At 40.1% G+C, this 26,092-nt stretch overlaps 2 protein-coding genes across 8 annotated transcripts in view; one reads left to right on the plus strand and one right to left on the minus strand.

Moving 5' to 3' along the window:
* Window positions 1-23: 23 nt before the first annotated feature.
* Window positions 24-2,514, minus strand: LOC122397292 (GTP-binding nuclear protein Ran). Of its 3 annotated transcripts, none has more exons than XM_043396403.1 (3): window positions 2,313-2,514; window positions 1,229-1,707; window positions 24-1,137 (listed from the first exon to the last, which is right to left on the minus strand). In XM_043396403.1, exons 2-3 carry the CDS (start codon window positions 1,658-1,660, stop codon window positions 922-924), a joined length of 648 nt encoding a protein of 215 aa, XP_043252338.1. In that variant the 5' UTR covers window positions 1,661-1,707; window positions 2,313-2,514; the 3' UTR covers window positions 24-921. The 3 variants fall into 3 exon arrangements, with proteins under 3 accessions (XP_043252338.1, XP_043252340.1, XP_043252339.1); XM_043396405.1 differs by lacking the exon at window positions 2,313-2,514 and adding an exon at window positions 2,230-2,308; XM_043396404.1 differs by lacking the exon at window positions 2,313-2,514 and adding an exon at window positions 2,007-2,172.
* An 882-nt stretch (window positions 2,515-3,396) lies between these two features.
* LOC122397284 (syntaxin-1A) overlaps window positions 3,397-26,092 on the plus strand; it is a 46,139-nt gene continuing 23,443 nt past the window's right edge. For 4 of the 5 annotated variants that reach the window (XR_006259094.1, XR_006259092.1, XR_006259093.1 and 1 more), the window contains exons 1-3: window positions 3,398-3,623; window positions 11,482-11,568; window positions 16,222-16,321. Coding sequence is in view for 2 of the 5 variants with exons in the window: in XM_043396389.1 (XP_043252324.1) it covers window positions 3,591-3,623; window positions 11,482-11,568; window positions 16,222-16,321 (220 nt within the window). In the remaining 3 variants the exon portion in view is untranslated. Of the gene's footprint in view, window positions 3,624-11,481; window positions 11,569-16,221; window positions 16,322-26,092 lie in introns of all 5 variants that reach the window. The other variant, XM_043396388.1, reaches the window with a different exon arrangement.

Below are 26,092 nucleotides of genomic sequence, written 5' to 3' on the forward strand. Positions count from 1 at the left end.
TTGTTCAATCAATCGGTACATATGCATCAATGTGTTTTTCTTTATTCGTTCATCATCGCGTAACCGAGATGTGAAATAACAGCAAAGGTTATGTCGTTATTGTTTGGTAAAGATTCAGCTACTTTCAGAGCTTCTCCGAGAGATTTGTTTCTAGTTTGAATGTCTGTCTGTGTCTGCTGCGTGTATGTGTGTGTGTAAACAGTGACTTCTAAATATCAGCATTTCGTGGGTATCGAAAGATTCTTTCTTGCAGAATTAATCTTTTACTTTCGCCATATTCGAAAATAGCGTTTTTCATTCGTTCGAAAATTAGCAAGTAACGTACTGCATTTTTATATTGGGTGCGATAAAAAAACCTAATAAAAATTAAATTACTATAGCGGCAGTATGCTCCAAAAACTGATCGACGTACAATTCACCGGGGAATCGTACGTTGATTATACTCGACTGCACCGTGTCGTATATGTTCACGCACGCATACACATTTGCTATACACAAGTAAAAACATGAAACAAGCATGTCGAATATCGATTTTTTTAGCTTCGATGTTTGAAATTTTAAACATTTGTGCATCTATCAAATGGTACGTTCATACCGATAAGAAGTACGTTAGGCTAGGTTTATCCAATACTTGTACAAAAATTAGAGGTCACGTGTTTCATGGTCACGCACACAAATCCCTATTCGCGCAAAAGCAACGTACAATTCCTGTATCCTTTTGTTAAGACAAAGCTCGTGAAACGTGAAATCACAGAAACATTTTTACCGTTATTATCGTTAGATATCGAACAAAATTTTACGCGAATTTTAATTCCTTCGAAGAAAGAATCTTCAACCTATCAAGAGGCACAAGAACTCAACGCACAAGGTACGCCTGTATACGCTGTGCCTCTGTTCGGATCATACGCGCGACATAACAAACTAAAGGTCTTCGTCGTCCTCTGGTAATGCAGTCTCTTGGGCTTCCTTGAGATCCTTTTCTATCTGTTGCTGCCATTGTGGGTCCATGGTGACCTCGGGTGGAAGAAGCGCTGGCATAGCGACGAATTCCAAATTGGGATCACCGATCAATTTACGCGCCAACCACAGGAAAGGTTTTTCGAAGTTGTAGTTACTCTTCGCACTGATATCGTAGTACTAATAACAGAAAAAATAAATGTTAGTTGTGAAGGAAAACTATAAAATGGAAAAAAAATTAAATTCTTTTTAAGGTGGAGGAGAGTGCTACCTGTAGATTCTTCTTCCTGTGGAAAACGATGCTCTTGGCTTTTACTTTCCTATCCTTAATGTCGACTTTGTTGCCACAGAGTACGATGGGTATGTTTTCACAAACTCGCACCAAATCCCTATGCCAGTTGGGTACATTTTTGTATGTTACTCTTGACGTAACATCGAACATAATGACAGCACATTGTCCTTGTATGTAATAACCATCACGAAGGCCACCAAACTTCTCTTGTCCAGCTGTATCCCACACGTTGAAACGAATTGCCCCCCGATTCGTGTGGAAGATCAAAGGATGTACTTCTACGCCTAAAGTTGCTACATATTTTTTCTCAAATTCACCAGTTAAATGTCGTTTGACGAATGTTGTTTTTCCAGTACCACCATCGCCCACCAAGACACACTTGAAAGTAGGCATATCGGCTTCTTGTGCCATTTTGATATCGTTGTTTGACGATTTGTGTAAGTAACGAAGCGATAAATCTGAAAAATATCAGTGACGCTCAGAAAAGAATCGTTGATCGAGAGAAACAATTTCTACATCGCAGATGCTCCGCGGTAACATATTAATAAAATTTTCTATTAGATATAGTGGTAGGTGAAACATTTACACTATCGTGCTCATGAACAGCATTCACTGTTCCGAAGTAGCTAGGGAAAAATTTGATGATGCTAGATCGTGCTACATCACGCGTTAAAAACGTGATCAGGCTACACGTTTACCGAACGTAACTGTAAAAAGTAAAAATGCGTTTGTTTGATCGTTAAGCAAATGCACCTACCAAAATAATTAACTGATAATACTTTCGACGTTAGCTCAGAAAGCCGGTTGACTAATATCCCGCGCTCTCGGACTACAAGCCGACGTTGAAAGTCACCACGTTCTCTTAAGAGAATGGCGCCTCCCGTTGTACCACAGGAGACTTTCGCGCTAATCTCGAAATTCGACTACGCGCAATTATAGTGGAAATAACAAATGATCGAACAAGTTGTCGGTTAATTTACCCTAAATTTATGAAAATCCGAGGACGTAGGTACAAAATTTCCCGGCAAGTGACGTGTACGTGAAAATGACCGATAAAACTTACCCTGTGACACAGTCGTTATGGCTCACAATGGCGTTCCTTTGTCTAGACGAGTAGGGGTCCGCTTTTTCGTCATTCGCTACATACAACGAAACGCGAATTAAGATGAGCAATCACTTGGCACGATATAAAAAAATTCAGTTTGAATATTTTTATCATTCGATTGTTAAAATAATGCGTGAATATGTTATTTTTTTGGAAAAATTACGATTGTAGATTGTCACGTTATAGCGACATCTATTCCATGCGCGCCACATTGAGCCGGTACCGAAGAATTTTAGTTTTCAACGGAAAGAATCATAGTCTACGTAAGTACGGTAAATGGAACGAGGTTTTGGCGCGCGAGGGCGTTGTTAGATTGTGGACGGCGGTAAATATGAAATTCGAACATCGAGGACACTCGATGTTCCATTTTCTTCCCAGATTCTTTAACAAAAATACAAGTTACAAGATGTAACACTCCGGCAAACTTCATTTTGTATTACACGTTCGATACTGGAATTGATAATGCGGAATGTCTAAGCGAAATTGCTTTAAACACATTCGTTTGCTAACTATTCAGTAGTTGACGTTCATTTGGGTCGCTTTCTTAACGGATAAACGCATTCATGTTTACATTAAGAATCGTCGTTTCGTGGAATTGCAAGTACCTAGTAAGGTAGAGCATCAAATAGTTGAGCATAATAGTTAAATATTACTATTTAAATATTATTTAAATGCTTTCTAAACATTCCTTTTACTTCTTCTGCTGAAAAAATCTACTTTACAATCGAAAATACAGTGACTACAAAAAGAAGCAATTTACAGCAGAATACTATACACGGATTAATCTCTGTTTAACAAAATAGAAATGTCCACATATTTGATTAGCGGATACAATGTTCGAATTACATTTGCCGAATATTAAAATAACTGAAGTATCCCTAAAGAATCACTTCCCTAATATTTACTCGTGGGATCGACAGATTTCGAGGGTATTGGGAACGAACATTTTATTTTTTTACTTATTATTTATAGGAAGGGGCTACAAGGAGATCAGGGCCGATCCTGGCTAGAGTTGACGTCACTGGCGCATGCGTACCACACCGGACGGCACTGCAGAAGCAGGCGAGTTCGCGAGTATATCGATTTTACGATCGTGTCTCTCGCCGCTAGTGCGTCCGTTTCCTTTAGTTTTTAGTGGCCGTGCTCGTCGTACATGGATAAAATCGTGAATGGGATTAGTCGCTAGTTTTTCCACTTCGTACACCCGCTGACTCGCAATTCTTCGTCACCCTCGCCATGACCAAGGATAGATTAGCAGCCCTCGTCGCGGTGAGTTTCGAGTGGATACGTATATTTTACTAGAAACGAAGCCGATTCACCGAACAGTCAGTTTGCCTGTTAACTCTCTCTCTCTCTCTCGCTCTCTCTCTCTCTCTCTCTCTCTTCCTCTGTCATCCTTTCTCTTTCTCCGTCTGCCTGTTTCTTCATCTTCTTAACTCGCGCGCTTTCTCTCTCGTGTGTCTGAATTTGTCTCTCACATCGTTCGTAATATCTCTCCTACTACTCTATCTCGCGTTTCCCGACACTTCGGTTTATTATCATTTTGAGCGGCTTGTAGACAGAAAGGTTTTATTGGAAGATTTGCCCATAGATTTGGTAGACCGCCTTTCTCGCCGATCTTTTTCGCGAGAAAGACAGCCGACGAAACCTGCGGACGAACCTCTGGTAAACCTCGACAGTGTTATGGGCCGCTTTGCACTTGTAACGTTTAAAGAACCAGCCTGTGCCTACCGTATACGTGCAACTCGTTGTTGTTACATTCGTTGCAATCGTATAAATTTTTCTTCGCAAAATGCACGTCTCTGTCATTGATCGAATCGAAGCCCGAACGGATCTCGTTTACGAGGAAAGGCGTTTCCGAGGTGTCAGCCGTTCGTTGACTGTCAACTGTCGAGCACTTGAGCAGAAAGAGAGAGAAAGAGAGAATGAGAGAGATAAAGAAACAGATAGATGGAAATAAAAAGACACAGAATGTGAGAGATGTACAAAATGTACTCTTTCGAACATCGGTTGAGCATCGTGAACCGATGTTTCGCGATATTTTCATAGATTCGTTAGGAGGTGACCGATCCAACGCATGAACAGCTAGTGTCGATGACTCACAGGCATCGACTGACATTTATGAAAAGCGTGTACCGGGGCGTATCTAAGCGCGCGACATGTATTCGGCGGCCCCGGTCATTTTACGTTTCTTTTTTTCCCCCCCCGTTCATTTTGATTATCCCTGTTCCGTGGATCGGTTTGGCGGCGTTAAAATTTCACCGTATAAGCATTTATCTCGAATTCTGACAGACACCTGTCGTTCCGATAACATCACGTCGATCGTGAATGGTCGTCGCGCGATTCCTCGTTTTTCTACGGTGTTAACACTGTTAACCATCCGGCATTTACGGAAATTTCATTCGTTCGTGACAGTCGTGCACGCTCGTTGCTCGACGCTGTTTTAGAGCGCGTAAATTACGACTCGACTTCGATCCGTTCCGAAGCTCAGATACGCGCGACCGAATACAGTTGAAAATTACCGAACAAACAATCCGTATATCGAGCATTTCTTTTTCGATTCTTTTTCCTCGCGATTCTCGTATTTCGTTTCGTCAAGGTTACTATCGGTGTATCTTTTCACTTATTCCCGATACGCACGATCGGAAAGTTGACGATTCGTAAAAGTAATTTTAATTGCATTTTCCAGAGTATCGTTCAAACTTAATTCTCTCTTTCTCTCTCTCTCGTTCGTTACTCGTACGAAATGGGTTCGCTGTAGGTCGTCGTATCGCCGTGGAGGGACAGTCACAAGGGGCTCGTGATTTATAGCGGCCACGATTCCGTTGTAAAGCAAAACAGCAAAAAGGAAACGCTTGCATCACGCGAGTTTGTTGTCGAAAGGGTGGACGGAGATTTCATCGGTTTTTTGCCGGCACCGGAACGCGAAAAAGCAATTTCTCCGATGAGTTCGCCGATCGACGAAGAAGATTGGGCCTCCCTTCTCGCGCCGAGGCATTTTCCCTCTAAGATTTACATAACGAGTCGCGAGCTAATAGCCTCGATAACGACGACTCTCGAAGCGTCAGGTGTCGAGCGTCGTGCGCATCTTCGGTGCTCGCGAGACGAAAACGATTCGACATTCGAGGGTTTCGACGATCGGTTTTCCCGGCGGTCGTCGATGTCTCGTGGCGAATTTTCGCGTGGTCGGCATTTCGTGGACGGGTAGGTAGGTTAAGGAGGCACGAACAAAGACTGTTGATGAGAGATCGATGAAAATGGATTGAGCAGTGTCTCCCATACTGGGAATAAAAAGCTAACCTCAAACTCTTAGCAGATAGAATTAAGCAAAATTGTAATAGCGGAAATAAAAAGAAATGCAACCAGTATCACAGACTCGAGGTCCGCGAGCTTTGCGAAGGAAAAAGAAGTTTAATATATAATGAAAAAAAAGCACCCATTAACTTTCTATTACATAATGTACCCGATCGGAAATTCTATTTATAGAGTTACCGCAAAGTTTCCCGAGGAAATTTTACAGGATTTGCGCATGATGTGTTTTATATGTATAACAGAAAACCTTGTCAATGGAAAGGAATATGTAGAAAACAAATGTTAGAGACCGATTCGGTGCATTATGGAAATAGTAATTTAATTCTGCTGGTAGGGGGCTCGCGAAAAATTTGTTCGGTGAGGTTATGTTTGAGAAACGCTGGGATAGAAGTGACGTTGCTCGCGACCGATTAATCTCGCGGCATCGAAAGACACGATCGGTCGTCGAGAGTCGATCCAGGGGGTAGATCGGACGTGGCGAACGATTTTTCGCGGCCGTCACGGTGACACGAAACGAAACGTGAGAAACGCGCGGTCATTGATTGCGCCGGGTCAACGATAGCTGGTTCAAGAGATACAGCGAACTCGGTACGTTGAATAGGGCACGAAGTAGGGGACACGCTTGATCGTAGGGAGATAAGTATTCAAGGTCACGACGGGTTCTAATTTTAGATTACGAAGTTCCGGATACGCGAAGATCTCGTGAAATGCAACGAGCTCGATGTTTTTCAAAGTACGGGTCTCAACAGGGGCAGGGAGGTAGAGGGGACAAGAATGAAAATTTTTTATGTGGAACAGCGTGGATGGTCTCTGTTAATTTGTCACTTTAATTATACCGCATATTTAATGAATTAATTTGATCCGAAGAAAATTATGTAAATACAGTAAAATCTCGTTAATTCTGGCTAATTGGAGGAAGATGTGACCCGGATTAGTGAAATGATAGATTTAAGAGACACAAACACGCAGAACGCCTACAAGTGGGAAATGTAACAACCTCGTTAATTGAAGGGAATAAGAAAAATAAAAAAGTTGCAAATAAGTTTCTATCATTATTCGAAAAAAATTCTGCGCATCTTTGTCCCGAATTAATCGATAAACGTATTAACGTACTGCTTAGCGTGGTATTAATGTATTACTCCAAGCTTCATCCGAAAATCTCGCTGTATCTCTTTTACGGGCTAGTATACGGGAATTTTTCATTAGTTCGCTGACAAACAGAACCGTAAGCTCCACAATGCGACGGCCATAAGCGTTTCTTAATCGTACACGAGTACCGAGTATCGATCGAGTGCACTGCGTACTACAACTGCTCTGATCGTTATCCGTCCTTGTTAATTACGGCTTTGATATTCCTTTACTAGCAAAGAACTAGACAACTTCCGTACCCAGTGACTCATTAGATTTCTCGGAATCTTAATTTTTGCTACTTCCGAAAGTGGAACTGTGCCAAATTTTTTGAACATACAGTTTTTGGTTATTCCATGCCAAGTATGAGTCATCGTATTTACGCGCATACTGATAGTTAACATCCTCTTTATACAAAGTTGCAAAACGTTCCAGATTCTTTTCCTCGATGATTTCATCGTTTCCACTGACTCACATCCGAACCTTGACCACAGCTTCATTTTGGATAACCTTCTCCATTTTTCCAACCCTATACAAGCTGTTTGGCCACCCCTGGGAAAAATTTTAATAGGAGATTCTAGAGCCCAAAATAAGACGAAAATCAAGAATATCAATTTCTTGACTGAGGCTTCGTTAAAATGTTATTAACAATTAAATTTTAAAATTTCAAATCATTCTGGAAAAATTATTTTCGGTTGCGGGGTTCAATTACAATCATTTTTGATTATTACACATATCCCCGAAATCCTACGCATTTTCGAGAAAAAAATTCGAGCATGTAGACAAATTTTTTGACAAAATTAAAACATTTCAAACCGTTCTAAAAAAATTATTTTCGGTTGCGGGGGTCAATTTCAATCATTTTTGGTGAACAGACATACCCTTGAAAAAATCCTAACCATTTTCGAGAAAAAAATTCGAGCAGGTGGACAAATTTTTCGACAAAATTAAAAAATTTCAAATCATTCTGAGATAATTATTTTCGGTTGCGGGGGTCAATTTCAATTATTTTTGGTGAACAGACATACCCTTGAAATCCTAACCATTTTCGAGAAAAAAATTCTTTACCGAAAGTATACCGTGTGGCCAGAAATATTTCCCCAAAGCAGAAATCTGAAGAGTCAGAATACTCTGGGTCACGTCTTGTGATGAGATAATATTTTAGCTTCGTGATTTGCATTTAACATTGACGCAAGCAAGACAGTATTATGCTTTATCGCACTGCAAACATTCGATATTTACTCTTTCGGTTTGTTTCGTAGTTTCTTCTGTACTGTGTGAATTCGACGTATTTGCATAGCGAGAAACGCATCTTTTCGTGCTAATTTCCCAGTCTCGAATTATAAATAAAGTAAATTAATTCCTAAAATAATTAAATTAAAATAATTATAACGAGATTGAGAACCACTGGGGTTCACGTTTTCGCACAAAGAAACTTAAACAATCTTGAGCGAAGACCTTCTTTACTTGCGTTGGGAACAGAGGAAGTCGCAGAAAAGTGGAACTAGTGGCCTCGACATACTATTATTTTTTTTTTTTTCGTTTCTTTTTTTTGTTATGCGAAAGGATTGCTGAATAGAAACCGGAACGTAGTTTCGGAATTTTTAATAATTTTAAAAGCCACGGGAACTAAAAATTCGACGGATCATTACATTCATTATCAAATATTTAGGGCACGGTCGTTGAGAACCACTGGGGGTTGTATCCTCGCTCGAAAAAAGGTAAACAATCTGGTGCAAGGATCTTGCTAATGTTGGAAACGGAAGAAACCGCATAAAGAGGGACCAGTGACCTCGATATACTATTATCTCTTTTTTCTTTTCTTTTTGTGGTGGAATCTCTGCTAGAGTTGGAACTTAACCGAACACTTTAGCGTAAAATGTATATTCAAGTGGATTAAAAGTGCTCGAGAAATCAATTGCAAGATTTAACATATCGTATCTATGGTATATTTTGCGAGAAAGTGAAAAGGTATCATAACCTACAAAATTAGAGTTTCTGTCTGCGCGAAAAGGACGTTTAATGCATCACATGGTAAACTATTCGAACAGTTTCAACAGAAAACGTGAATTACGAATAATTATTAATAATTTTAAAAGGCGTGAGAGATAAAAATTCGAGAAATCGTCGGATCTGTGACAAAAACATTACTACGGTTAAGCACCGCTGGGGGTCGCGTCCTCGCGCGAAGAAACGTAAACAATCTCGAGCGAGGATCTGAAACTCTTTTACTTACGTTGGAAACAGAGGAAGTCGCGTAAAGTGAAACCAGTGACCTCGACACTATTATTATTCTTTTTCCTTCTGGTCCTCGTTTGCACGAGGGAACAGAAATATTCAGAAGCAATCGTTATCGTCGTCAGCGATTACTTTCGGGAATTAAAATAAAATAAAATACGCTTGCTCCTTAATTGGTCGTGGTACACGCTTTGTGTACATACGTTTTATCGATCGATATAAGAGCCAAGAAGACAGTCGAGGTTTTATTTACCTGCTTTACACCGTTTAAAACGAAATACAGTGAAAACTCGATAAATGTCGCTACTCCGGGTCCGGTCAGCAACACTTACGGAATAGGAGAATCGTCTTTCGAATTTGATTGTAGTTTGCCGACGCTTCGAACGTAGAAAGAGTCAGTAGCTAAAGAAGAAAGAGGGACTGAAACTCGGATTTATCGCCCCAGTTTAAATATCTGCGTCAGTGTGACCACACTACTGCACAGAAGAAAGTTTTTTATTTTTTACTTTTTGTTAATAAAAATTTCACTATCATGTTGGGGAGATTTCTCTGATTAAAATGAGGCTAAACACGATATAAATCGGTCAATATTTGGTAGCATAATATTGAATTAAATATTGTACTTGCGAGTCTTTCTCTCTTTATTTATCCTTCTTGTGCTGTCCTTTTCTATGTTCGGAAATATCAAAGAACGACGCATCGAGGTGCTGGCTACATTTATCGAACGGGAGGTAGCTATTTTCAAACGGAACGGTTCCACCGTTTCGTAAGTGATCAAAAACTGCAACACTTATGAAATAGGGGGTTTCGTTAGCTACCACTGTTCGATAAATGTAACAATCCACTGACCTTGCGAAGATATGAGTACACAATATTTAATTCAATATTATGGTAACAAATATTGGCCGATTTATATCGTGTTTAGTCTCATTTTAATTAGAAAAATCTTCCCTACATGATAGTAAAATTTTTATTAAAAAAAAGTAAAAAATAAAAAACTTTCTTCTTGTACAGTAGTGTGGTCACACTGACAGGGACATTTAAACTAAGTTGACGAAGGCAATAAAGATTTTTAAAGAAAGCCGCTACGTCTCCGGTTACACTTCGCCTCACTGGTTCAAGGGGGATCCCCCTAGTGGTGGGGATAAAAATGTATCATTTATGGAACAGCTCTTGAGGACATTTATCGAGTTTTCACTGTACATTTTCCGTGTTGCTCCACGATTAAGAACAATTACGTTTTTACGTTATTGCTCGGAGGCATTATCGATTACGGTAACAGGAAATGGGAACAACTATAGCAAGCATGACAGACGCCTTTTTCGGTCGACTACTCGTCCCAGAGCGCAGGCATACGTTCTGTTCATTGTAATGCGAACGTTCGATCGCTTTCAGAGACCCGCAAAATAGATCTTGAGGTCGTACAGGTTGTCACTCGCAGGCGGACAATTTACACGATCAAAATTACCGTATAACGTGCACGATGTGACCCAGTATAAAACAGAATGCGCCTCGTACATCGGAAGAGGAGAATTGAGCTTGAATTATTTCATTTGTCGACAGAGTTATATTTCATGTTATTTCATGGGCGTAGTATACGATTTTTTTTAGAAGTATTACAATTATAAAAATACTGTTTGTACCCCAAACTGACATATTTACCTCACATTATTGAAATAATATTTTTACGTTCTGACAAATAAATTTGAAAAGAAATTTTTTTTGTTATTTTAAATAGTTAACAGAAAGAATATCTGCTAGAGTATTGATGAGCGTTTCCCAGTATTATTCTTCATCCTATTACCAACGCTTGCGTAAGCGTCTATGATATATTTTAAAATATTTAACTTGTTACTTTAGCCCTCGGTTACTTTTAACCCCAGTCTACCCTACTTAAGTACGCGTGGTTAAATAGAGTCATGTGGGGATTTCTATTACTAAGGCGATTATTTAGGTAGTTATCGAGAGGACAAATATAAACTTTTTACAGACGTGTTTGTTGATTTTTAAACGTGCCGTCCTGAAGTATTTCAGCGCGATAAATTTCAAAATCTGATTCAGATAAAAATAGCGATCTCGCCGTTTCAACTACTTTTTTATTTATACTAGGAAAAATAGAAGTCTCGTACATACCGACTTCAGTCTGCTAGGGGCTATAAACGGACATCTACTTTACATGTGGGCGAAATTCCAAATCGATCGTTTCAATAATTCCGAAGATATCGTGTCGACAGTCCTAAGAAACATAGTGTCGAGAAGAACGTGTTGAAAACCTAGAACATGCTATCGAAAATATTCTGTAGCTTTGTTATTTTTTCGAATTTGAAAATAATACAATTTGCGTACTCTTTGATAATTTTTTATATTATGAAAACTATTCATAAGAAATAGTCGTAATTGTTTAATTTAAAATTGATCAAACATTAATGGTTTGTTTATTGATTTTCAGGCCCAGTCGGACGACGATGACGTGGCGGACGATGTGTCCGTCAACGTCGGCGGGCAAGATGACTTCATGACAGAGTTTTTCGCGGAGGTGAGTGAAAATATAATATTTTATTTAAAAAATGCAACGCACGTGGTTGATAAAAATTAATTACATACGAAAAAGACCATATTGTAGACCTTTAATTGCGACGAGAAATTAGAGGAAGGAACATATTTTTTCACGTCAAGCTAAATTGGCTAATGATTCTTTTAAAGTAGCATTTTATTTTACCTCCGGTTATCTCGACGTGGCGCAAATTAAACGAACCAGACAAGCCAACCGTTTTGCAACTTTGCTTGTTCCTCCTTTGATAGATGAATCCTGTTATAAAATTTATTTTTTTTATTAAACTTTATTTATAATATCCTAACGCATAATATTTTTAATGAAACGAATAATTTTGTGCCGTTACATTTCCCAGTTATATGTCACTAAACGTTGGTTTCTGCGGGTTAGGTTATGTTCGTTTATATTGCAATAAATATTTCTTTTATGATCAGATATTCTTATAATGTTTAGGGCAGTCAAACAATTTCTATTTGATAATATACAAAACTCTACTCAATTTTGATCCGAAAAAGACCATAGTGGGAGGGGGGAGTAAATTGCATTACATCGAAACAAGAACAACGATGGCTGACTTTCTCTAGTTACCATTCATCAAAGATTCCCCCCACCTGTTCAATTTTTTCCTTTTCTCTTTCGAATTTATTTCGGCGAGTAGGAAATGCCCGACTTTTTCTTGATTTAATCTTCCGTTCGTTGAACTCTCGCGCAATCGAGCTGTCACGACAGTTTGCCTGTGATCGACGACAACGTCAGAGGTTGATGTTCTTTCTACTTATCTTCGACCTTCGAGTCTTGACGATATCAATTCGAGTTCGCGTTCTAGAAATTGTTCTGCATCGACTTCGAAAAAAGAACCCCTAATCCGTTTCGAAAGTCTAAAACATTTCGAGTAATCTTCGAAATAAACGAATTACATAACCTACAAACATGAAATTAATCCTTGATAACCCACATTATGCTCTGTTTTTAAAAGAAATTATATAATACTGATAAGCACCGATAACGAGATTCGTGTCGAAAGATAAAGTTAAAAAATAAATTTGTCAACTGTGTCAGTCACGGTGAGAGAAATTTTAATTAACGTTCGTTTCGAATTATATTTCTTGGCCCGTACAATTCCGTCTTAATACCATTCGAATGCATTGGAACGCTCGTCTGTCTCGCAGACTGACCTTGGAAATTCGTTCTTGGTGTTTGGAATCGCTTTGTCGAATCCGTTCTAGCAAATTGTCTTCTTTATCTTTTACGTCATCGTTCCGAAGCACGTGTTATCTCCTTGTAACTCGATATTTTCTCTGAATGTATATCCTCGATCGTTCTATCGCGTCACCGTGTATTTATACGTTGTATCGTAAGCACGTCGAAACGGAAGGGCAACTCATTGGTTTCCACGTAATAGGGGTCATATACGTAACAATTGATTTCACGATGAATTGTACGTCGCGTGTTTCACAGATAGTCATACGGAAGCACTGTATCGCTACACTTTATAACAAAATGATAACGTATCTTATACTTTGTTCATATTTTATGACATAAAATTTAAAAATACCGTTTCTCGCAACAAGAAAAGTTAAAGTTACCAGTTTTAATTCGCCTTAATACGTACTCTTAATTTTATTTATTTTTTTAAGTTGAACGGGTTAACAAATTTTTTTTTCTTTTTTAATCTTAATAACGCGGTCGAATTTATGCATGAATTTCAAAATCGAAAAGCGAATTCTCAACATTCCCTTGTGGTCTAAAAATTTTTGATCGGAAGTTTGAAAATTTCGTACGTTCTAAATTAATACAGCGGAAGTTCTGCAGCAGCATTGCCAACTTTTTTCATATTCGACACTATTTTCCGCCGCCGTCAACTTTCAAGGAATTTAATTAAATGGACATTTATTGCGGTGATATTAGTGGAATGTTTAATTGTTCCGTTCGGAACGATAATTATACAAAAATAGCACAATTATTGATATCTCCGAAGCATGAATTATAAATACATGTTTCGTTCAGAATTTTGAGGTTAGTTCTCGACCCCTGAACGCGAATATTAGATAAAAAGAAATATTTGGTTTCTTTTAAATGTTTCTCGATACTCCTTGTCTGAAGTTCCATCGAAGTGGGCGTGATTTACTATAAGCTAATGTTGCTTTGGGTAATTTGGAGACCGAAGGCGCTGAATATTCGAGAATCTACGAGATGTGTCGCCAGTGGGATGCACCTATGCGTCCCCACGGAAACTCGAGGCGGAAAGCTGGTGCGCAAATAGCGTCGTCGACATCGTTGACATTTGTATCGGTTGCTATTTGCATGGGTACGCATTAACTTTGATTGCTCGATTCCCCATCCGACTTTTCTCCGTTTTCGCGCGTAGGAGGTTATGGCTGTAACAAAGGTGAAATGCCGTGTCGGTCGTTACCGTGGAAACTAGAGACGATCCTTTTGTTACGCGCCAAGTTGGTTCTTTGATGTTTCCCGATCGAACATCGAGTGTTACGATCATATTCTTTTTTTCTATTTTCAATGTTTCTAGCTATGTTTCTTCGATATATCAATCGTAATATTTATTACTTCCTATTAAAAAATAATCTTGAACCTCGCATACGTTACAATTTGCAACGAACTTGAAAAGGTGAAAGGGTTACCCGTTCACTGTCTGGACTCTCAGCGCCCGTATTCGATGCTCGGCGCTAATGACCCGTATACGGACCACGGACAGTGAATGCATTCGAATATATTAGTTCAAAGAATATAAATAGCAAATATTGTCCATTACGATCCATGTAAGTATAATAGAGAGATGACTTGTTGGCTAGGCACAAACTAAACGAGACAAGGGCAAGGAGAGAAGGTCTTCGCGCCGCCTTATTCCCACTAGCGAGGGCCGCTCTGACGTCACGCTACATAGTAGTAGGGTCTCCATAACCACGAGAGGTACATTTTTGTTCTATTCATAGCTAGTATTTTGAGCGTATGGTTACGCCAGTGTCCCTCAGTCTTGGTCCTATCCTACTCTGTCGCTATACGTTTCGTTCGTGTCCTTTGTCACGCGATGGAAGAATTGTAGTTGTGAGCGACTCAGCCAGTAACGACAATGCGTGTAAGGGCAGGCGTCGCCATCAAGTCATCTCTCTATGGTACATAGTCGATCAATGAGCTTGAGTAATACAAGTTCAAGCATTTCCGGAGTTACATCAATAACATGCTCTAATGATTTTTCATATCCTCGAGCGTGATTGGCGATAAACGTCGTTTTATGACTCACGATAAACATAAGATGTCTTTCGTAACGATTAACGCGTTTGGTCTGTGTGTTTGTGATATGCCTGTAACTTCCGCTATGTTTATCCGATTCCGATGAAATTCTGATTGGTTGTTCTTTATGTTTCGATGGGAAGTATAGGCACTTTAATTCATATAATTATGTTAAATAATAGAAGAAATAAAGAAAAATATACTAAGGGGCACCCTGATGGATAACCAAGTTCAGAGAAGTCTTTTGTTACGTTTAACGCATTTAGGTCTGTGTGTTTGTGATATGTCTGTAACTTCCGCTATGTTTATCCGATTTCGATGAAATTCTGATTGGTTGTACCTCATGTTTCGATGGGAAGTATAGGCACTTTAATTTATATAATTACAATAAATAATAGAAGAAATAAAGGAAAATATACGAAGAGGCACCCTGGTGGACGATCAATTGTAACTTATCGAGGAAAAGGAACTATTTTAAGGGTGGCTTTCAATTCAATCCTCGTAACACAGTAAATTGCAGAAAATGCTGGAGTTAATAGATGGGACTAGAGTTAATACATATTTAACGATTGTTCAACGAATCGTAAAAGAAGCAAACCACTTAAATAGACGTAAGCTTTTGATGAAACGGACGAACAAAGATTGCAGTGGGATTAAAATCACTGAGGAGATGGTCAACCTCTGTATGATACTAAACGTGTTATACCTACGCTAAAACATGGTAGTATAGGTGTCGTGATAGAGTCAAAGATGATCGAATCAATATGGAAACGTACACGAACATGGTAGCAGAAAGTTCTGAAGCCATCAATAGTTTTCAAACAAGATAGTGCTCCTTGTCACGCCTCGAAGAAAACTTCAAAGAAAGCACATGTCACTGAGATTACGTAACATCTAACATTCTCGAGTCTTTAGTATATTATTTTACCAGAAGCAATTTTTTATTTTTCATAATTCAAAATAGGAGCAGATCACAAAATATGTTTTGAGTGTAAAAAATTTCAAAAATGAAAAAACGGTGTTGAAGTCGCTGGAAGCGATTAAAATTCAGATAATAGAGTTTTTTGGTTAATGAGGGGCGGACTCGATCCTCTGTAACCCCACTCCTAGTATCCGCCCCCGCGTACTTAAACTTAGTATCTGATCGAAAGTCATATTCCGATGGGATTAAGGTTAAGATTATGCAAAGACGAAAATCGATTATTTTTATCTGAAATTATCAATCTGGTTTGTTTAATATGCCACACCGGCCATTTTGTTATGACTATAATTTTCTCGGAGTACCAACAAAATGGTAGCAGTATTTGCGTAGCAAAAGAAGCAAATCTACTATCTTTGTCAGAAGCGTGTATACGTTATTTGACGCCATTTGTTTTTTTTCCCCAGGTGGAGGAGATCCGCGAAATGATAGACAGGATCCAGATGAACGTAGAAGATGTCAAGAAAAAGCACAGTGCCATTTTATCGGCGCCACAGACCGACGAAAGTGAGTTTTAATAATTTTATATTAAATAAATAAATCCGTTCGTCTCGAACGGCCTTTGGAAACTGCGTCCGTTTCGAACGATATAATTATGGTCGCCGTTCGCAACGCGACGCGTTCCACGAGTTATGTTCCAGTTTGCAACAAATTATTTTTCATGCGAGACAATTGTCGAAGGCATAGACTGACACAACCACTGGTTTAGATAAGGGTAGTAGAGAGTGAACTGAATTCTAGAAAAGTAATTCCCTCGTTTAATCTAGAATCCAATAATCTCGGGTTCATATAACCTAGAAAAGTCTTTTTCTTATCTTGGTCCGAGCGAAGGCTAGCATGTGACGTTCGACGAGGAGAGCGAATGAAATACAGTAATCTCGGTTAGAAGCAAAATAATCAGACTCGATCAGTTTCATTTAATCGTGGAAGATACTGCTTTCTTATCGTGAATTAAGGGCTGAGGCTCGAAAGTAACTAGGGATATAGCAGACGCCGGTTGTACGCGACAGAATCGGATCGGTTCGATTTCGTGTAAGGCGATACTTTCTTATCGAGAATTAAGGGCGAATCTGAGCAGTTTGGATGATATATTCCGGACGTATAACTCCTTCGCTTAGTCTTGAATCCCATAATCTCGGTCTCGTATAGCCTGGGACTATTTTTACATGCGACGATCGACGGGAAGAGCAAATGGAATACAGTAATCCCCCGTTATATGCAATAAAACCAGTTCGAGTTCTTGGAATCGTCGATGGCGCCACGATTGATTTTTATACGAAGTTCATTGCTTCGACACGATCTCGCAAATGGCAATTCTCAAAATTTCATTAGTCGAAGAAAATATTTTTTACAATATCGTAGCACTTCGTCGTTACTTCTGCAATCCGCGTACGCTCAAAGACTGACAATGAGATTCGGTTCGTTGAAAAACTGTGTCACGTGTCTCGATATCAATTGGCCGTGAACAAGATTCCCTCTTTCATTCCGTACTCGTTACGAGCTAATTGCGAACAACCAGCTTCCATGCGATTGTCTCTGTTTTAGTAATTACAAGAGCAAAATCCGCCCCGAGGGGTCCGTTCCGCGGTGTGTCCGTGCATAGCGCTGGATTAGCTGGCTCCTATGGTTTCCTTTTGTCGAGGGTAAACGTAATCTGGAAACCAGGACCTGAAATCGCTTTCTCCCATCTGGCTCCCGGAGTTGTCCTTCGAGACTGCGGAAAAGTTCCTTCCTCGGTAGGGGAGATTCGTCGTTTACTTTGGGGTTATCGATCTACGCCCGTCGAGACGACTCTCTGCGTAGAAAGACGCGCGACTGACGTCGTTTCCATATCTGGCGTCTTTGCAAATCTTATTCAGAGCATTGAATAATAATTTCAGACTTATTCGTGGATCAACTTTTACGTTACGTTCGTAGTATTTATCAATTTTGTGTACTAACATCGATCGGTAATCCGCAACACATGGCTGCACCACCGGTTGACTGTTTCAAGATGGCCGAAAGTCGTTGAGATAAAATGTAAAATATACCCCTAACTAGAACTTTTCTTCTATTAATTTTGAACAGAATCATTTCAGGAAGTATTAGTATATTTCAGAGATTTATTCTCGACCACCATTATTCAGTTATATACATTGTAAACACCTAAATGTTCCGTGAGGTTCGTTCTTCAACGGTCTTCTTTGTCGTGGCTTGACCGATCCTTTCACTGACAAATTGTCGTCCCCTCCGGGCAGGACAGGTCAAAGATCGTATTACAGTGCAAAGTAGACGGGTCACAGACTAAAAAACTGAGAATCCTGGACAGCTGTACACCCCATGGTTCTCGACCCGACCGTAGGTCACACGAACAGTAGACTGCAGGTGGCTGGGTCTCTAAGAATTCCAGGAAAATATGCGCTAACGGGTGAAACTTTCCTCTTTCGTCATCTACCGCAGAACACGTCACATCCCCGAGCACAAACATACCAATCGCGCATGTTCTCCTATCAGCATGTAAAACCGTACCGATATAAAAGTCCCTTAACACTTTGGCGTCTGCTGACGTAGTCCTACGTCATTGTGCAGTCTGTAACTGGCCGTCACTGACGTAGCTCGCCGCCATTTTAACCCTGTTGTTCCCCTCCCGGTTACAACACACGTTTCTACTCCTTCCACGTGTTTCCTTTGTATCAAGAACGGAAATTCTCTTTAAGGGGCACATTATAACGGGAAAAAGTAACGTCAAAGGTGATATTTATTGGAAGAAGTAAGATGTACAAAAAAACAAGCGTCCTTTCGTTCGACTGTTGCGTCTGGCACTGTCGCGTCACGCGACCTTCTCCATCGTTCTTCTCGCTCTTTCTCGTGTTCTCTATCTCGCTTTCTTTCTTTCTCACGCTTCGCACTCTTAGCACGCATCACAACACGCGCGTATCGGGTGGCATCACGTAACGGGTGTCCCTGCAAATATTACACATACGAAAAATAACAAATTTTCTCGTCGCTACGGCTCGTTACAGCGAACGTTGTCCCGGTTGGAGGCTTTTCTGTCGAAGTTGGTGTAAATTGCAATTACGTAACGTTCCTTGGACCAGCTCTGGAGATATTAATTTATCGAATTAGCAGCGGCTATGTTCGTTCACGGTCCGTGGCGTGTTGGATCGCGAGACCCGGTCAGCTGTTGCTGATTCGACATCCTTCCCGTCCTATTTGCTCTCGCGATTAAGGCCTCGTAGCAAGTTGTTTCCTCCCCGCGGCGTGGCTATTCTGATCGGTGACTTCTCGCACCTACATATCTTCGGGTCGAAGCTCCAGGGAAATAACGAGAGAGGTTAACGTCGAACGAAATCGTACGGAGGAAAGGAGTAGGCGTTTGCGTCTAGCGTCGCCGAAAGGATCGATCGAGCCCCTTTTCTCCTTGCAAGGCGAGGAATATGTATCCCGAATATCCCGAATCGTGCAACCCCCCGATTGGCCCGACGTTTTCCCCCGGAAGGAAAACTTGGGGAAATTGTTTCGACCGGTGCAACGTATTCTGGAATTCTTCCTCGTCCCCGTACGATCGCTTTCATACTTTATGTATACTATTCTTTCTCGAACATCCGCCCAACTACCCCCTCTGTCCCTTAAAATTGATTTTGACGAAACTTTGCAGATTCGTAGAGTCGAATAAAGGGGATACTTTTTTAGTGGCTGAAGCGACTCGAGTTAAAGGGAGGGGGGAGGGGGCCACCCTGGAAAGTTTCATCCCCTAATGGTATCTCGAAAACTTTTGGAGATACAAGACACCGCGAGACAAGTTCCCATGTATGGTTTTTAACGGAACTAGCTGTTCGCACGTGTCGTTAAAAGATATTAGTGGATTAAAAAAGAAATAATTATTTTAATTGAACGAATTTTAATTTAAAATTTAATTTAAATTTAAAGTGAAATTTTTTAAATTAGACAAGTATTTAATATTTGTGAATCTTTTCTACCAATGCAGAATAAACTGCAGGTGGCAGCAAATTTCGGAGAAAATTAAACTGGTCCGCCCAGTTTCGATCTGACGCTCGCCAATCCATATGATTCAATAGCCGGGGGTTGCACTTCGAGTATTGCTGGTTTAGCATTTAAACTTCTTCACTTTGACACGGGATCGTATCTACGTAATATAATACGTCTTCCATCTCCTTTTGGGAACCAAAACCTCCCTCTCACGAATCATGTTTTATTTTAATGAAATTCTTTTTCTCGCTCGAATATTGAGCGTATTGAAACGTAGTTTGTTTATTCAATATCCGTTTCGACCTTTAACTTATATCTTCTTTAGAAAAAGAAACGTTATTTATAAGTTCAATCGATAGCAAGCCAATAACGATTAATCAGAGCGATAAAGCGAGTAAAAGAAGTGGAAATTTTTAAATAGAGACGCCAGGTTATAAAATGTCGGAATCAAAAATTATGGAAGATACTATTTGACTGTTCCTAAAGTAATTATAATTAAGAAATTAGAGATAAAAATATTAAATAAATAAATAACGCTTACACCGTAAGGTGGGTCTATTTTGACCCGCGTGTTTTAAAAAATCGTGAAATTTTAGTTTCTACTAAATAATAGTAAATACATTGTAGAAATAAATAATACCGAAGAATTTACAAGTGTATTAAATTCCGGGTCAAAGTGGACCCAGAGTTCGACGTTCGATCAAGAACGACCCTAAAATTTGTATTCGTCGTTCGTCCATAAAATTTTCCCCGACCCTAATTATTACTGTTATTAAAAGTTCCCGTTACGAATGTGCCGCGTCGCGTTATCGTGTCTTCCGATCGTTGCAATTACACGATTCCTTCCGTCATATTCGTCCCGAAATAGCTGGTTGTTGAAACTGACGTCGTTCGCAGCGAGTCGGATAATATCGATCAGAGTAGACGAAAGAATGAAATGTACGGACACGAAGCGAATCAGAGATGAGAGAACGTCTCGGGAAGAAGGAGGGAAGATGGCGAGGACGAGGGTGGAAACCAATAGGCGTTCTCGACTTTCATCTTCGAGCGGATTCAATGATATATTGACAACGTCTTTATTACACGCCCGAAGAAAGTGTACAATATCGTGTATCGAACGGACAATATTGCTCGAACGTACCGACGCGGGCTGCCTTCGAACTTAACCTGAAAATATATTGCATGGATCTGTAAAAAAATTCAAAGAAATTTATTTATTTATTTTTTTAATTTTTAAAGGCAATTTCTACGGAATATTTTTTTAATACTTTTTTTGCGTTTATTGTGGGCGATGGTGAATGGTCGGGAGAGGTTAATACGGATCAGATTGGCGAGGTAAGAAGGAGATGAAGCGCGAAGGATCTGGCGGACGGTGGGGTGGGTGAAAAATCCATCTCTGCCTCGCCGCTGAGCCAACCTGACATTTCGAAAATGGCAGAGACGTGATCATATTCGCGAGATAAATCGGGGCTATTATACACTCGCGAAGGCTTCGCCTTCGGGCGGTTTTTAAATCCGGCGTGGGCGGCGGAGGAACTACAGAAATTCTCGACCCGGAGTGTCAAAGCCATCGACCGACGCGGACTCGCGTGCAGCGCCTTCGTTATCGAATTCGACGAGGAACGAACACCTCCGAACGACCGACTTTACAATAGATATCGATTTTTCGTTGCTCGTTTCCTCCCAGCTCGGCCCGTTCTTCCCAGGGACGGGGTATCGTTCAAAAGCGTTGCGTCGAGATACAATGTATAGACCGGAGCGTGAAAGATCCGACCCCGGTGGGCGGGGCTTTCACGAGCCTCCATTCGTTGGAAATGTTTGGCGTCCCTTTTGTCGGATATCTGTCAGGGAGGTCTATTAGAGTGTCCCAGAAAAATTTAGCGCATTTAAAACGTTAACTTGTCAATTATAGCATGCCAAATTAAATGGCAAATGTATACAAAATCTGTGTTAAATGGTAGTAAGAGCAGTTCGATAGAAACTATTATTCTCGTCGGCCTTAAAAATAATAATTATAACACAATGATGATACAAAATTAGAAAATAAATAACAAAAAAATTGTTCTAGAAAATATGTGAAACTTTAATTTATTAAATCGTAAATACAACAAAAATAATGGTCCATGGTTTCCTGCAATCATTTCGAAAGCAATTGCATTCCTCTGTATACTGATTGAATGGATGCAAAAAGTGCATACATCCGTGTCTGACATCATTGTTGAATCACCTTCCGATTAAATAGTGTGCCATTGGTCGGAGGAAGCGATAATCGGATGAGGCAACGTCTAGACTGCCCGCTGGTTGATTTATAATTTTAATTATAGAATTGTAAGTTTGCTTACATCTTAAAAGGTTTGACACTTTGATTTATTCGCAACTCGTTCTAAAAATGAATCAAACGAACAATGAAAACGCAAACGTGAGATTTATTTTCGCAATCAGCATAGAAAAAGGTTCGCAACAATGTTTTTATTCATAATATTATATATAATGTGTATTGTACCGTGTAATTAATTGGTTATGCGTTGAAAAGAGTAAAATTATTGGATTTCTAGAACAATGGACAAAAGGTCTTTATTCTATGTATCGAGCTACGGATAAGGTCTTCAGAAAAGTGTAGAAATAATTTGAGGTTATATAATCACGTGAAGTATTACGTACAATATTTAGGTTAAGCTATAAGTACAGAGATAAAACATTTTCATATTTTATATGAAAGCTTGTTATATTAAAACGAAGTTTAATTTTTTATTCGGTGCTCGTTTTCAGTTAATATTTAGTTGATTTATTTTAATACGTGTTCTGTTTTTTATGTACGCGCGAAACGTACTGGACCAGACGTTGTATCAGACTACGTAAGGCAAAATGACTCGCCGCCATTCTACTTACACAAAGTGTCACATTCCCCTTAATCTGAGATTGTTTCTTCCCTGTCCCGGCAATACAGACGAGACATTGACACCACTCGCCGTGGAAGTGCTAGGTTGAGGCGATAAACTTAACCCAGATAAGGCTGAATTTTTTTTTTCTGGCCATTCTTAAAAAATATTACACCAACACAAACAGCTTAGGTATTACACGTTTAAACGAAATGATAGTTCCAACCACGTAAGATCATCCGAATTTCTAAAATTATTTTTTCCGATTTTTAATTTCTACGATCCTTCAAAGTATTCCTAACCCCAAAGAAGCATAAAAACTTACTCGTCGAAGATGTACCTTCTTAGTTAAAAAAAAATAAAAATCAAATTAACATTGATTCTTTTGTCAGTATAAATAATAAGAATCGACGTGAAATTGTTTGAACGGGTAATTTTCACGCGAACTATCTGACAGCAGCTGTTGGACAAACGTCTGAATCGCGCCCCTATCGTCTGGAATTAGAAACGAGGAGCTATCGTTTATCGAAAGGCAGATCGGTTACGCGAGAACATGACAGCCTCCGCGTAAATGGTATACAGTTGAGCACTCGAATTACGCGGTCTCGAATTACACGGATTCGTGGATATGCGGTTGCATCCCTATACAGGATGTCTGTCTACAGGTGGGCGATCTTTTAGGCAATTCTATACGCCAAATAAATCGAGGAATCACGAACGAAAAATTCGATGTTTTAATTTTCCGATCCATAAAGAAATAATGTAATCAAGATTGAAGTACTTTTTATTATTCCGATTAAGCATAAAAAAAAAACAAATTTAAACATCTTAATAACCATATTCTCGCTCTAACATTTATTTTCGAGATATTTTCGTGGAAAGATAATTCAATTTCTCTAAACATTCACGCGGTAAGTCTGTTATAGCCTAGCGTTTACGCACGAATACGAATCCGTGATTCGATTTTCGACGTAAATGTTTAGAAAAATTGAATCCACCTCCGACGAAAATAACTGCTGGGGACGGACTACGCTTATTAAGGTGGTTGAATTTATTTTCGTACGCTCTGTTGGTACAAGGAATAAAAATATTTTAAAAAATATTTTTGTTTTCTCGATTATGTTTTTTTTAAATAGGTTCCAACTAAGCAAACATTAATCTTCGGCTGTCTATATCCTCTTAACTCAAAATACGCTTTTCACGACCCTGGTACTAATCTTTCATTCTCCCCGCGATACATTCTATTTATACGATTCGCCTTACTCGGAAAGCTTTGGAACGAATTAACCGCCGTAAGTCGAGGAGTTACCGTATCTCGTGTCTCCGCTGCGAGCCGGCTGGCGCGGATCGATTTTCGTTTGCACGGCTCCGTCCGTGTAGCCCGAGACGAGAGCGTGTTGGGAATCGAACGGCGTCGCACGTAGAAAAAAAATCGAAACGAAGTCAACGTACTTTCTTTCGCAATGCTCGGGCAGGATTTTGCCGCAGTTCGGTTGGCCGGTGTATACTCGGGCTCGCGAGCGATCGCTAGACGCTTTCCCCCCTTCCCCCTGTGTCTCACCGAGGCGTCGGTTGTGTTCCTTAACCGACGACGAAATTTTTCTGGGGCGCAAAACGTGCGCGCGATTCGATCGAATTCGAGCGTCCTGTGTTTCCCGAGCGCGCCGAGGTCTCGAGAGGCCTTAGAAGTAGGTCTGGCACGTTTCCACCCCGTATTAACCCAATTCCATCGAGCACCCTCGACGCAGGGGAATGCGCGGCCCCCGCGTCCTCGCATCCTCGCACCCTCGACCCTCGTCCACGGTCCACCCGGTTATCTGCTGCCCCCGCCCCACGCCTACGCCGCCACCTACGCGTGCACGCGATGCACGCATACGAGCGAACCGCGTGCACGCGCTTACGAAACGGATCGGATTTAACGAGCATTCTGGCGAACCTGCGACATTCGAGAAACGATGTTTCAAATCCCCCGTGTGATAGGTGACGGGACGTTCGCGGCTCGTTCCCCAGGGCTGATTTATATCAGTGTTAAGCAGCGGGTTAATATCGCCTGGGTGTCACCCGGATAACTGAAATAATTTCCTTCCCGGATCAGCGACGCGAATTTATCGTGCACCGTTCGTGTTTACTCGGCGCCTAGACTAAAATAGAATTACATCCAACGATGAGAATGACGAATTTTATATTTGTCATTGAATCGCTATGAAAGTAGCACGAATGGATCGGTGAGGTTCTGCCGATCAAAATGAGTACAAACACGGCCATGTTTGGACTATTTGAAATTATGCTAAATTGGAAGTTTTTTAATAAAAAAATGTCGTCCGAATGATGCCGTGTTTGGATTCATTTTCATCGAGAAAGTCTTGCCGATTCTTTGATAACACATTGAATACGATTAAACGTCGTCAATAAAGAATTAATATAGTCTCTTTGTTATGTTTTGTTTTGTATGCTCGCGCGTACAAAAGGAAGGGAGAAAACTCTGTAGAATGTAACGAGGAGTATGAAAATTTTTATTTCGCATTAATCGTGTCACATCGATACGCGCGGAGCGTCGCTTTAAAGTTTCAATGACTCGCTTATTGTTGTTCTGTCCCGCTAACTCTCGATGTGTTCTATTCAGTCTGCGTGTCGTGCGGTACGCGCGCCGCTCAGCCCGATTGAAATAAAGAAAGTCCATTTCTGGATTAAAATCAGCCACCATACTCGTCATAAGTCTGCGAGCGAATCCGAGTTTCTGGCTCTCATTGAGGGCTCGCTTTAAAACCATGATGGATGACAAACGCCGACGAGTATTGCGACGAACAGAAATTCCAGACGGCTCCTTCTTTACAGCGTTTAATTTCTTAACGTACATTTTTTCCAAAAAATTGAGGTTTTAAAAATAACTTTTAGTATCAATTAATTCATGCACGAATGTATGATCGAGAAATAATCCTTTCCAAAGAGTGGAATAAAATTCATGAAATAGAGGGTTGAACGTATCAGATACCACCCTTCTTCTCGTCTTTGACGTCCTCAACGTAAATATTTGCGATTGGAATGCCAGCCAACGAGGTGACGTGGGGTTCTTTTGCCGTATATTCCAGGATCCCTGTTGCGGGACGGTGCAACAGTACAACAGTCCGTGAAACTATCGGATTACGATCAGCTGTCTTGGAACATTGCCGCGTTAACCCTCCACCGCATTATTTTTTATTTTTATTTCCACGAAATGACTCACACTTATCGAGAAACAAAAACTACAGAATAATTTTTTGTTTAATTTTCTCTTCGGTGTATTAGCTATTATTACAAAACAAAATTTTTTTTATAATTTTCATTACACCTTGTTGAGAGCATTACCAATGGATTGGGAATGTTTCCCCGATGAAAATGAGTCCAAACACGACCATATTTGAAATATTTTTAATTATACGTTTTTGAAAAA

The sequence above is a fragment of the Colletes gigas genome, unplaced genomic scaffold, assembly GCF_013123115.1.
Source record: "Colletes gigas isolate AHSC1104 unplaced genomic scaffold, ASM1312311v1 Colletes_gigas_Sc00009, whole genome shotgun sequence".
Lineage (NCBI taxonomy): Eukaryota > Metazoa > Arthropoda > Insecta > Hymenoptera > Colletidae > Colletes > Colletes gigas.